This window comes from Stegostoma tigrinum, chromosome 10, assembly GCF_030684315.1.
Source record: "Stegostoma tigrinum isolate sSteTig4 chromosome 10, sSteTig4.hap1, whole genome shotgun sequence".
NCBI classification, from domain to species: Eukaryota; Metazoa; Chordata; class Chondrichthyes; order Orectolobiformes; family Stegostomatidae; genus Stegostoma; species Stegostoma tigrinum.
The window spans coordinates 17,245,114-17,258,741 of NC_081363.1; the positions used below are offsets into that span (position 1 = coordinate 17,245,114).

The following is a 13,628-nucleotide window of genomic DNA, read 5'->3' on the forward strand; positions in this document are numbered from 1 at the left end:
ACTTGGGTAAAAGCAGATCAGTGTTATTAGCACTAAGAACCACAAACATGCCAGTTTATGTATCTACATGCTCTTTTTTGTGGCGTGAAAAATGAAAATTTTCTAGTACATTATATTGTGAGTATTCAGCAACATTTCAAAAACAGAATCAAGTTACAAGGAGAGATGGGGTATTAGTGATTTTATTACAGACATGTAATCCTGACCAAGTAATGTACTATGGTAACTGGATTATTGAACTAATCCAGAGAAGTCATAAAATCTAATCATGGCTGTTTGTGAACTTCTCGTCGGTATATTAAACTGGAATAAAAGGCTGGTATCAATAGAAAAAATATATAAAACTGGCTGATTGCCATTTAAATCCATCTGGTTAATTCACATCCACACAAAAGAAACCAACCTCCCTTACCTGGTTTGGATTATGAGTGACACCAAAGTGGAACTGCTCTTATGGTATACCACGGCACTTAGCTACTGCAAGAAAGAGAAGAGCAATCACCATGCTTCAAATTAAGTATCAGCCTTGGGCACAGTAAAGCACACACAGTATCATTTAACCCTGCCAAGCCTTCCCAGATAATGTGGGCCAGTGCAAAAATTGGGGCAATTGTCTTGCAGACTGAACAAGTAAAATCCTGGTGTGACTGTGCTTAGTTATATCTAACGAACATCAATTTAGTCTCCTCTATCACCATTATGATGGATTCCTTTGTTGACTTAGTGCTGCAGGAGCCAGCAATTAGCGAGCATTGTAGAATTTAGGGATGCAGTTAATCCCCAAGGTGATATATTTGACGGGTCCAAAATCGTAGTTACATTCAAATCTGGCTAAAAATAGGAGCAGCACCTATTGCAAGGTTCTCTGGTCACTGGATAGTCAGAGAAAGGCTCACTGCATACTAGGCAAGGCTGTTGTTGGCTGCGCTTCCAAAGGCAACCAAATTATTTGGGTTCTGTTTAGTTGGGGCTTGGGGAAGTCCTTGAGCAGTTGAATATCCCTATGTCGTGAGGGCTGAGGGCATCCTAGGAGCTATGAAGGTCTTCAAAGAACAAAAGCGCAGTTGCTGGAAAAGCTCAGCAGGTCTGGCAGCGTCTGTGGAGGAGAAAACATTTCAGGTCCTGTGACCCTTCCTCAGAACTTCCTCAAGGTGTTGAAAGAAGCTGCTGCACAATTAAATGTTCAGTGCCGCGGACAGTGTTATTTGAATACCCACAGATAATGCTTTTTGAGCAGTTCAGCAAGATTAAAAAATAAAAAGTCAGTAAAAATGCCAGTACTGGCTGGGTGAGGGTTGAAAATATGGACCTATGCTTTTGATTAGCTGCTGGTGTGCAGAATCTAGGAATTTAGCAGCACATAATCCCACGGTGGGAAAGTGGATCACCAGAACTTGGATCAATCATTGAGATACTCCATGACATATGATAAGTGGTAACCCACATTGTCATTAATTCCAGGGAGGATTGCTGAGAAATCCCTGGGATCTGTTTGATTGAATTTACCAATCTGTTCTTACCCATGTTTTCTTCAAGTTAGGATGTTTGATTCTGTCATGTATATCTTTACGTGGACTAAACCATTTTTTATAAATAATCTTTGCTAACTTGAGTAAGTTTTAGTTGTAGTAAGTTCATTATTTGTTGTCACATGAACTCTGGATAAATTGTTTCTCGAACTATATCAATTATAGAATTGATCATATCAACACGAGTTAAATTGAAAATTTATGGCAAATGGTGCAGTATGACTAGAAAGGAATTTGTGCATTCCTTCAACCTCAGTCGTAACACTTTCCATAGATATGACTTGTCAGAGCAGAAGGACAGACCAGTATAGGTTGCAGCATATTGTTTATATGTGGGTTGAAATGGCCCTGCTCCAGATCCCATCAAATTGAAGGAATAAGCTCAAATGTAGACAAGAAAACCTGGTGGTTGCCAGCTCTCAAATGCTGAATAATTACTCAGGAGCGTAGGGGCAAGCCACTTGGCCTTTTGAGGCTGATCAATCATTTGATATGATAATTTCTTCACAGATGCTGCCAGATCTGCTCAGCTTTTGCAGCACCTTCTGTTATTGTTTATGGTTTATCTGGTTATGTTCTCCATTTTTTTGTCTGTACACTAGAACCTTCGTCATCTTGTCTTTTAAATAATCTAATCCAACTTAGCCTTGAGACTCCGTCTTCAATACTTTCTGGAAAGGAAATTTCATCAACTCACAACCCTGTGAGTACATGTATGAGATGGAGAAAGAAAAATGGTTCCTCAGCACTCTTTTAAAAGGCACATCTTTTATTGTTAACCTATGAACCCTAGTTGTAATTTCTTCCATAAGAGGAAATACCTTCCTGGTATCTATCCTATCCAGTCTCCTCAAAATCTTGTGTTTCTAGAAGATTGTTTCAAACTTTTGAAGTTCTGAGTAGAAAGACTCCATTTGTATTCTGGACTGGAGAGTTGAATCAAGAGGGCTTGGGAGTAGTGCTATTGATTGACCTCTGAAGACTAGGTGTCATACTGGGTCTGCAGTGTGAACACGAACAAGAAAATAGTTAACTCACCAATTTGCCTTTCACACATGCAGCATATTCCTTGAGACAAAAACCACGTCTTCATGCTCAGAACACCCTCTTACATGTTTTTTGGCATTACCACTGTTGTAAGTAGAATTGACAATAGCAACTTAAAATTGGACATCGATGCAATGTTGTGGTCTGTCAGTGGGAATCTGTTTCACCAATATGTGTAACTTGATGACCGAGTATATTCATCACTTCTTCAAAACCATTAAGCTGGATGACCAACAATGGTTCAATAATTGCTTAATGGCAGGAGACAGAGTAATGGTGGATGGTTGCTTTTCAGACTGGAGGCCTGTCACCAATGGTGTTACACAAAGATTGGTTCTAGCTCCTCTTTTGATTGTCCTTTATATAAATGATTTAGATGAGAATATAGAAGACATGGTTAATAAGTTTGCGAATGACACCAAAATTGGTGGCATTGTACCTGTTGTGGTAGGTTTTCTAAGATTACAATGTGATCTTGACCAAATGGGTCAATGGGCTGAAAAATGGCAAATGGAGTTGAATCTGATAAATACGAGGTAGGTATTGCATTTTGGTGTAACAAGCAAGGGTAGGACTTATACAGTTAATGGTAGGGCCTTGGGTGGTGTTGTAGAACTACGGGGCCTAAAGGGTGCAGATACATAATTCTTTAAAGTTTAGCATCACATATTAAAAGGCACTTCGCATGCTTGCCTTCATTGCTCAGCCCTTTGAGTATAGGATTTGAGACGTTATGTTGAAGTTGTACAGGACATTGGTGAGGCGCCTACTGGAATATTGTGTCCTGTTGTGGTTGCCCAGTTACAGGAAGGATATTATAAAGCTGGAGAGGGTTCAGAAGTGATTTACCAGGATATTGCTGGGTATGGAAAGTTAGAGGTGTGAGGATAGACACGGACATTTTTCATTGGTGCATAGGAGTTTGAGAGGTGAACTGATAGAAGTTTTTTTTAAAGTAATGAGAGGTATAGTTAGAGTTGATGGTATTTGTCTGTTCCCTAAGATGAGGAATTTCAAGACTAGGGGGCACATTTTTAAGGTGAGAGGAGGGAGATTTAAAAAGAATATGAGGCACTCTTTTTTTTATACAAAGGGTAGTTTGCATGTGGAATGAACTTGCTGATGAAGTGATGGATGTGAGTACACTTGCAAGGTTTAAAAGACATTTGGATGGATATATGAATAGAAAAGGTTTGGAGGGATAGCGGCCAAGAACAGACAGGTAAGACTAGTTTATTTTGGGATTATGTTTGGCACAGACTGGTTTGACCAAAGAGTTTGATTCCGTACAGTGTATACCTGTAATTAAGGTTTTAATATGCTTGGAGAATAGCACAGGGCTACATTAACACCAAGTAACAAGCTGCATGGAGTAGAGAAGAGTGATGCCGTAACCAAAAGAGGACATAGCCAATCTCACCTGTTACCATTCTATCAATCTACAGTAAATGATAAGCAAAATGAAGGAAGCAGTGATCAACAGTTTCTTTCAAATGTTATTTACTCACCAAAGATCTGTTTGCTAATGCTCAATTTCTGGTCTGTCAGGGTCACTGTATTCTGAATTTCATAAGAACTGATCCAAATGTGGACAAGACAGTCAAAAGACAAAAGTGACCACCTAGGCATGCAACTGCATGTGATACTAAGTAAACTTGGTAAAACTTAAATAAGTTAGAAGGAGACTAAACGCCTGTGTGTGAATTCATACTCGAAGAAAAGTTTGCTATAGATCAATCATATCTGCCCAGGGTATTGCTCTGGGTATCTGTCCAGTGTCTTTGGCGCAAGTATTAGCAGCTGCTTCCTCGGTATCTTCGCTGTAACTCACTGTCAGAAGTGAACATGCTTGTCGATGATGGTACAAAGTTCAATTCCATTTACTGTTCTTCAGATAATAATGTAGTCTAGGTCCCTGTCCAACGCGGCCACCATCCAGGCTTGGATTGATAAGTGGGAGGTACTTTCAGTCCATTTGTGACTCTTTACTCTACATCTTGACTTGTTTGGGGATGGGCTGTTCACTAGTATCCATTACAGATCCTATCCGCTCAAGGGATGTGTGATTTCTCGTTGCACAGTATTTGTTACCTGCCACCAGTTGCTGTTGAGAAGATGATGATGAGCTGCAATGCCTTTAGGGAGGGAATTCCTGGACTTCAACCCAGTGAAAGTGAAGGGAGGGCATTACAATTCCAAGTCAGAGCGGTGAATGTCATGGAGGGAAATTTGTGCATGGTAGTTCTGTGTTAAGGCCTCAATTATTCACGTTATTAATGACTCGAATAATGATGTACAAAGTCATATAATCAAATTTTCTGATGACACAAAGTGGGGTGGCATTGTATACAGTGTAGGTGATAGCATAAAATTACAAAGAAATATTAATAGACTGAATGAATGGACAAAACCATGTTAGATGGAATTCATTGGAAGCAAGTATAAGGTTACTTATTTTGGCCCAAAAAGGATAGATAAGGGTACTTTCTAGATGGTGTGAAGTTAAATACAGTGAACATCCAAAGAGACTTCAGGTTCAGATGCATAATTTTTAAAATGTCGTAAAGAAAATAATCAAGAAAACCAATGAAGTGCTGGCCTTTATATCTAGACAACTGGAGTAAAAGGGTGCAGAATTTATATCACGTGCTAGTTGAACCCCATTTGGAATACTGTGAGCTGATCTGGGCACTACACTTTGAAAGATGCAGTGACCTCAGAGGACCATAGTTTTACAAGAATAATGCCTGGACTTCAGGGGTTAAATTATGAGAAAAGATTACACACGTTAGGTCTGCTTTCTCTTGAATTTAGAAAGTTAAAGGATGATCTGATTGACGTCTTCAAGATATTAGCAGGACAAAGATAAACTATTTCCACTGGTTGGAGATTCTGGAATTAGGGACTATAGTGTGAGAATTAAGGCCATGCCATTCAGGAGCAATGCTAGGACGCTCTACTATACACAGAGTGGTAGAAGTTTGGAACTTACTTCCACAAATGGCAGTGGATGCTGGATCAGTCGTTAAATTAATCTATCTCAGATTAAAATTTTATTAAACACTGTTATTAAGAGATATGTTTCAAAGGTAGGTAAACGGAGTTAGACCACAGATCAGCTATGATCTCATTGAATGATGGAACAGGCTTCCGTTCCCATGTCTTCCTATCTCCTTAGCTCCACAGCTGATGGTTCTGATGAAGAAACTTAAACCTGCAATGGTAATGCTATCTACAGATGCTTACTGGGCTTGCTGAATGTTTCCAAAATTTTCTACCTCTATTTAAATGCACAGATTTGATAGCTAAAAGACCTGCATTGTTTGTGGATCATAAGTGCAATAAAATGAAACTTTTTTTGTTAAATTCCTTCTTATAGGCCATGGTATGCATTTTCTTGTGTCTGCTAGCTATTTCTCAGAATTGAAAGGAATATACGTAATGATCTTAGATGTTGATACTGTTTTTAAGGGTTCTTTACTACTTTCTCCTACTCCTTGGAGCAGATCTTTGAAACTCCCACGCAATTGCCAAACCATCCATTAATGAGAACTCTGTGAATGACTGATGGCTGAATGGAGTTAAGAGAAACTTAATTATTTTTATCTGTACTTGCAACCATATGTTGCAAACTTGAAGCTTGAAGCCGGTAGGATATGAGTTAACTTTGAAGGATACAGCAGTAAAAATGAAATTTTCTTCAAAAAATGTTGAAGGTTAATGAAGTAGCATTTAACATTTCAGTATTTGTAATTTTTTCTTAATTTCAAATTAATTTGTAACTCTCTGTGCTGAATGTTAATTTACCTATTTAATACTCAGTAAATAACTCGCTTCAGTTGTAGCTTGACCAAAGTTTGGTCTTTGATATTCTTCTGTGACAAAAACCTTAAGGTTACATTCTGATCCCAAATCTGTCATTTTCCAGGTCATGATTTGCCGAAGTTGGTTGTCAAAGTTGTTGGAACTTTATGGCCTGTAATACTGGGTCAAAGCAAATAGCTATGATGGAGCAGAGGAAAATAAATTTGGATAACTTAAAGGTTTTAGCGACAAAATAGCAGCACATTGAGTGCACTAAACAACAGAATAACATTTTGTAATTATTATAAGGATCTAGGACTCGCTAGAACTCAGCAAAGACAAACCGTAGATGAAATACAATGTGGGTTGAAAAGTGCAGTATTAAATGTTCAAGTTTTCACTTTTGAGCAATACCATGGGCAGTCAGTTGAGCTTTATAGTGTAATATAGGTGCAATTAGATACGAGAATTACCTGGATCTAAGAATTACAAGAAAAGTAGTCTTGATGTAATATGCATGGCAACTAAATATTTTGTCCATTAGTGCAATAGAGATTACATAGATGATCAACCTAGTAGCAAACATGTGACTGTTGAGTTGCAAACATAAATTAACATGAATTCTCTCCACCCTCTCGCCATCAGCAACAACAGTATTGGTACCAGCAGCACATGCAAAACCTACAGAAGCATGGGAACAAACAGTATGGAGGACAGCATGAACAGAACCAGAGTGTTGAAATGAATCAGAGCAGTGACTCTGTGCAGCAGAAAGCAGATGAGGCCAAAACCCCTTATGCTACTCAGCCACCTCTGCCACCAGCTCCACCTTACGAGGCTCCCAAAACACAACCACCACCTCCACCTCCCAAAGAAGAGATACCACCCCCCCCACCACCTGAAGAAGCAAAGGTAGGCAAAGCTTGTTTGTATCTTTAGTGTAAATTTATACTATACATTTTTCATCTGTGAAATATATTTGACATGGATATAACCAAAATTGTCTCTCAAATAAACTTGCATAATGTTTTGGCTAAACTTGAGGACATATGAATGACATTTGTATAAATTTCTGTAATACTAGCGGATCATCTCACAGAAACTGTCATCCATGGGTTTTTGAGGATTTTAAGACATTTGTATATTTAAGGGAACTATTAAAAAAAAGTTCAATGCTTAAATAAATGTTTCGGAATCCTGGGTCATTTACAAAAGTGTAATTCACTCAATGGGTTCAGAGGTTTCCAACATGAATAGTTTCTAAATACCTGACTCTTAGTCTGACCAATGTAATGCATGTTTGTACTGAAAGCTACTTAAGTTAATATGCTAGTATTTATTCTTTGCAGACATAAAGCACATATAAAAGCATTACATCTGGTAAAACTCAGCAAAATAGGTGACGGCCTTTCTCTGCTTCATACCTCAGGGCTAACTCATCAATCAACCAGCCTGCTTTAAAATTTAAACAAAGCTTGCCTGTTACATGTTGGTCACCGTAAACTGGCACATTCTCCATGGCAATGTCTCAATCAATCAGAATGTACTTATCAGTTATCAACAGTCTCCTTTTGTACAGTATAAATATTGTTTCCCCTTTACTTTGGTATTTGTTATGAATTGTCCTGACAAATACAAGATTTTGACAAAGTGTTTCTTTATTTAGCAATACTTTCGTTATCCGTTAATGACCTGGTCTTGGGTGTACAGGGTGCAGTTTCAAAGTTTGCAGATTCCCTGAAACTCGTCATTTGCAGTCACCAGTGAGGAGGATAATAGCAGGGTTCAGGACATAAATATTCAGTTCTGACAGCATCTGTGGATAGGGAAGCAGAGATAATGTTTCAGTTTGATGATCTTTTGTCAGAATGGAAAAGTGTCATGATCCCATCTAGTGATGTAATTTGAAAAGATGCCAGACATGCACTTGGCTTTCTTCTCCTTTATTCAATCACAGGATGAAGGCGTCACCGGCTAGGCAGCATTTATTGCCCATCCCTAATTGCTCAGAGGGCAGTTAAGACTCAACCACATTGCTGTATGTCTGGAGTCATATATAGGCCAGATCAGGCAAGGATGGCAGTTCCTCCCCTAAAGGACATAAGCCAACCAGATGGGTTTTTCCTGACATTTGGCAATGGATTTATGATCATCCTTAGACTCTTGATTCCATATATTTGTTGGATTCAAATTTCATCGTCTGGTGGCATTTGAACCTGGGTCCCCAGAATGTTATCTGGGCCTCTGGATTGATAGTCCAGTGATAATATCAGTAGGCCATTGCCTCCATCATATGATGGATCATATTATGTTCTCTTTTAGTTTTAAAGAAGTTGTTTCTGACTGAAGCAAAGCAAGTATTGCTGTAGATTTTATGTCTTAGTTGTTTTGTTGTAGGGTGCCGGCCTCATAGTGATGCCTAAAGCCCTTGAACAGATAATTAAAACACGTTTAACCAATCCATTAAAGATCATTGAGAAAATAGCATGTTCTGTGGTTAAGGTGGAACCAAGGACCACAATCAGGTTCCTCGAAAACTTCTGAGTGCCCACCTGAAATATTATTGCAGAAAGCAAAATCTCATGGTGTAGGGGTAGCAGATTAACAGGCTAACCGGAAGCAGATAGTAAGCATAAATGGTCTTTTTCAGGTTGATAAGATGGAATGAATGGTGTGCTGCAGGAATCAGTGCTGGACCTCAACGACTTAGAAATTTTATAAATTACTTTGAAGTGATAGAGTCCAGTTGCCAAATTTGCTGATGTCACAAAGAAAAGTAGGAAACTATAGTTGAAGAGAAAATGGGAGGCTTCAAGAAATTGCAGATGGACTAATAGAGTGGGCAAAGATCTGGTTAGTGGAGTATAATGTGGCAAAATGAAATGGTCTGTATTCACAGGAAGGATTAAAAAAAGCAATAATTTAAATTGTGAGAAATTGCAGAACTTGAGGTGCAGACGGATCTGGGTGGCCTAGTACAATAATCACAAAAGATTAGAATGCACATGCAAAAAGTAATAAGGAAAGCTAGTAGGATGTTATAATCTATTGTGAAGAGATTGAGTTTGGTTGGCTCGCCAAACTGGTTTCTTGTATCGCAGTATTGCCGTACAAGGAACCAGCTCAGTGAGCCAATCAACCTCAACACCCGCAACCCAAGCTACAAATCTGCTGCAAAACCTTAGAGACCTTAGGGTATCACATGCTCAAATTGGCAAGAAAGTGGAGAATGCAAATCAAGAAGCCAGCTCACAATCCAAGCTACAAATCTACTCCGAAACCTTATTGTGAGGAGAATTAGATACAAAAGTATTGAGTTGATATTTTAGTTATGAGGAGCACTGATGAATCCATGCCTGGAATGGAGTACAGTGTTTTTATCGCAGTATTGATTTAAGGAAAGATGTAAATGCAATGGAAGCAGTTTATTGACGGCTTACCAGACTAGTACCTAGATAGGGCGGGTTATCTGTATCAATCAGGGATTGTATAAATTGTAGTTTAGAAGAAGATGAAGCAGTTGAAACATGTAAATTCCCGAGGGTCTTGAAAGGGTAGATGTGGTGAGTATGTTTTCCCTTGAAGGACAATCTAGAACTAGAGTTTACTATTTAAAAATTTGGTGCCGTTCATTTAAAATGGAGATCAGGTGAAATCTAGAGAGATTCGATGGGATTCCAATTCTTTGGAACTAACTTCCTGAAAATGTGGAGGCAGAGTTTTGGAATATTTTTAAGGCAGAACTCTTATTTTAGGTAAGAGTGACGGTGAAATGTTATTGGGATGGATAGTAACGTGGATTTGAATTTCAAGGTCTACTTCTGCTCCCTGTTTGTATAAGGACATGCAGACGCATAGTAGGATTGACTTCTGCTCAGTTACTCTCTAAGCTGTTCTGACTCGGAAGTGTACTGTCAGCCATCATTGTTGTTGGGTCAAAAACATGGAATCCATGTCCAAACCTACATTTTACAACATGCAGTAACTTAAAGTAGCAGATTTTTAGCAACACGGTCTCCTATATTTTAACTTACCCATGCCAGTTAATTAATCAGAATAACCAGACACCTTGTGATCACTGACCACACGATTGTATTTTCTTTTTTGGAAACTTATTTGGCTTATCTTGTTTCATACATTCAGAAATATTGTAAATGCTAACTATCCTTTCTTCTCACCCCAAGCCCATGCCACTTTAGTATGTAATGGATACTTAAAAGACCAAATATTCAGCTCCGCTCCACCTGGGAGCTCATCCATTTTTTGATTGTTGCTTGTGCACAAAAAAAATCCTGATTGGACTCTGAATTTGCAATTTTCTGGAGTGTTCCCACTCTTGCAATTTCATGTTTTGTCAGTTTTAACCTTTCCATATTGTTAACTTTCACACATTATCAACTTTCATTGTTGAACTGCCTGAAAATTTTCTCGAGCCTATCAAGACTCAGTGTTAAAAATGTAGGTTATCTAGCAAGGGTCTTTGGATAGAAATAGGGGAGACGGGAGTGCGAGGTTTTGTTTTCCTTTTCCTTTTCCTTTCCCAAGTTTCCTGAAAGATCCTCTGCTTCCACATTGATCTAAATTGGCCTCTTTACACAATTAGCATGAGTGCACAACTGTTTATTCCATAACTGGGAATAGTTTTACATATCAATATTTACATATGCTGTAACTTTTCTAAAGAGTAAAGAACTGTTCAAATAGAGATATTCAAAATTTTATTCAAAGTTTTAAAAATTATCCTCTATTCACTGATACTAAAGTTTCATATCAAAGAGATGCAAAGATTTGCTAAAAGTTCTGAAGTTTTACGGAGGAGATAAGGGTTTGATAAGTCTGATTGCTCCCACAGGATATCTTAGCTAAGTTTCATCCAAAGAATTTTTGATTAAAATGAGATAAATTTTAAAGTGATGATATTTGCAGCCCACTGGAGCTCCATTTCTGCAGTGCAGTGATAATGTGAGTTTTCACATTGATGTATCAGAAACAAATCACAGGTAATTGGATATTTGTATCTGATACTGTTTGGGAAGAATTAATATTTTCAATATTTCTTGAGTTTTGCAGTAAAATTATCTATATTCCAATTCAGTGAAATTGTAAGCACATGCCATGGTTACAGAATTTGTAGTTTTGTTTAAATGTGCCTTGCAAAACACTTACTTTATTACCCTTTCATATTGTGAATATTCTTTTAGCCTACTATTCAACCTCCAGAGAATCCCGAGGAAGCAGAAAGATTGAAAATGTTGCAGGCAGCCGCAGCTCAGTGGCAACAACAACGCATAGAATATCAGCAGCAGAACATGATGCAACAACATAATCAACTACAGCAACTCCTGCAACAGTACCAACAGTTGATGCAGCAAATACAGCACATACAGGCTAGTGCCATCGAGTTACATATTAATGTTATATATTTGTGCATGGAAATGTTGTGCCAAGAGTTTATTTTAAACCTTTGCTGTTTAAGTGTTTGTACCAATATTTTGTCCAGACAATATAATTGAAATCAGAATTCCTCCAGTACAGAAAAAGGCCTTTCAGCTCATCAAGTCTGCACTGACCTTTTGAACAGCATCCCACCCAGACCTACCCTTTCCCTATAGCCCTGCATTTACCACAGCTAATCACCTAGCCTGCACATAACGGAGCAATTTAGCATGGCCATTCAACTTAACCTGCACAATTTTGGACTGAGAGAGAAACCTGAGCACCCAGCAGAAACACCCACAGACGAGGACATGCAAACTCCACTCAGACAGCCACCCAAGGCTGGAATTCATCCCGGGTCCCTGATGTTATGAGGCAGCAGTGCTAACCACTGTGCCACTCAATACAGGAGATGTTTTGGTTCTGAGAATATAGAAATATTTGTCGTTCCTGTAGTGTTGCACCCAAAACTATACCCAGTGCTCTGTGTCTCTATTAATGAAGCTTAGAATAATATTTGCTTTATTAACAGCTCTCTAGCTATCCTACTACAGCAAGTGTCTATCTCCAAGATCTAAGTCTGTCCTCCCATATACCCTTTAGAATAGTCCCCTTCATTTTATATTGTCTCCCCATGCTTTTAATACCGAAATGTATCACCAGGCAATTATCAGCATTGAACTTTATCTGCCACCAGTCTGCTGTTCCTCCGTTACTTCTTATTCTTTTGAAATTCTACACTATTGTCCTCACAGTTTACAATTCTTCAAAGCTTTGTAAACTTTGAAATTATATTTGCAGTTCAAAATCTGGATCACATATATAACAATAAAAGTAAAGGTAACAATATCAACTACTGGGAAACTCCACTACAAAACTTCTCCCAGATCAAAAACTAGACATCAATATTTTTTTTTATTTCTTGTCTTTCAGTCTAGATGGCCTGACCCTATTCTTGCCCTATTGAAGTCTCCATTAGTTGATTAGCTGTACTCTGGAATGACCAATGCTATTTTTCCATCATTGTCTTGAACCTTATAACAATCACTGTCCCCTAAATATTCTGCACTCTCGCTCTTTTTACTTGTTCCAGCCTTTTCCAAAGACCACACCTAGCAGTGCTGATGTTGTTATTGGGCAGGACATATACTGTTGTTGGAATTTCTCCCATACACAATCTAGGAAAGCTTGTTCATTTACACTACCCAGCCTATATATGAGTAACTAAAGACATCTATTACACCTGCCTATGACTTACCTCCTTTTGTTTCTCAAAATCCTTCCCACTGGGTGATGGTCTCTAGATCACACTGAACAATGTAATTGTCCCCTTCTGTTTCTTTAGATTCAGTCAAACCAATTCTGTCCTTGAACCTTCTGAAACATTGTTTCTGTCCAGTCGTCCTCCTATTCCTTTCTTATCTTTTCTGATCATATGACCAGGAATATTTCATACACAGATTTGCCATTGCCAGATACCAGGTCTCTGAGAGATTTCAGAAATGGCCACTCCCACAGTTTAGGATTCTACAGATAGAGAGGGATTGCGTGACATTGAGCACCAAGGAAGTAGTGCAGGAACATTTAACAGCACCATGTGCTTGCATGTGTATTCCATTTTTCATACTCATTCAGAAAATGATTCCTGTGGGAAGTACAGCCAAAATCAAAAATCTGAGGTCCATGGCATCATGAGTTGCTCAGCTATATAATGGGTGCTGAAAAGGTCTGCAAATAACGTTGCTAGGGAGGATTCTGTAGTAGGGGAATCTAAAGGCATTCCACTTCTCATAGATGTATCTCCAGGATGAT

At 38.5% G+C, this 13,628-nt stretch overlaps 1 protein-coding gene across 2 annotated transcripts in view; it reads left to right on the forward strand.

The window, feature by feature from the left end:
- The window catches only part of LOC125455528 (YLP motif-containing protein 1-like), a 158,131-nt gene that overhangs the window by 37,376 nt on the left and 107,127 nt on the right, over positions 1-13,628 (forward strand). For both annotated transcript variants that reach the window (XR_009446222.1, XM_059649041.1), the window contains exons 3-4: positions 7,026-7,292; positions 11,582-11,767. Coding sequence is in view for 1 of the 2 variants with exons in the window: in XM_059649041.1 (XP_059505024.1) it covers positions 7,026-7,292; positions 11,582-11,767 (453 nt within the window). In the remaining variant the exon portion in view is untranslated. The remainder of the gene's footprint in view (positions 1-7,025; positions 7,293-11,581; positions 11,768-13,628) is intronic.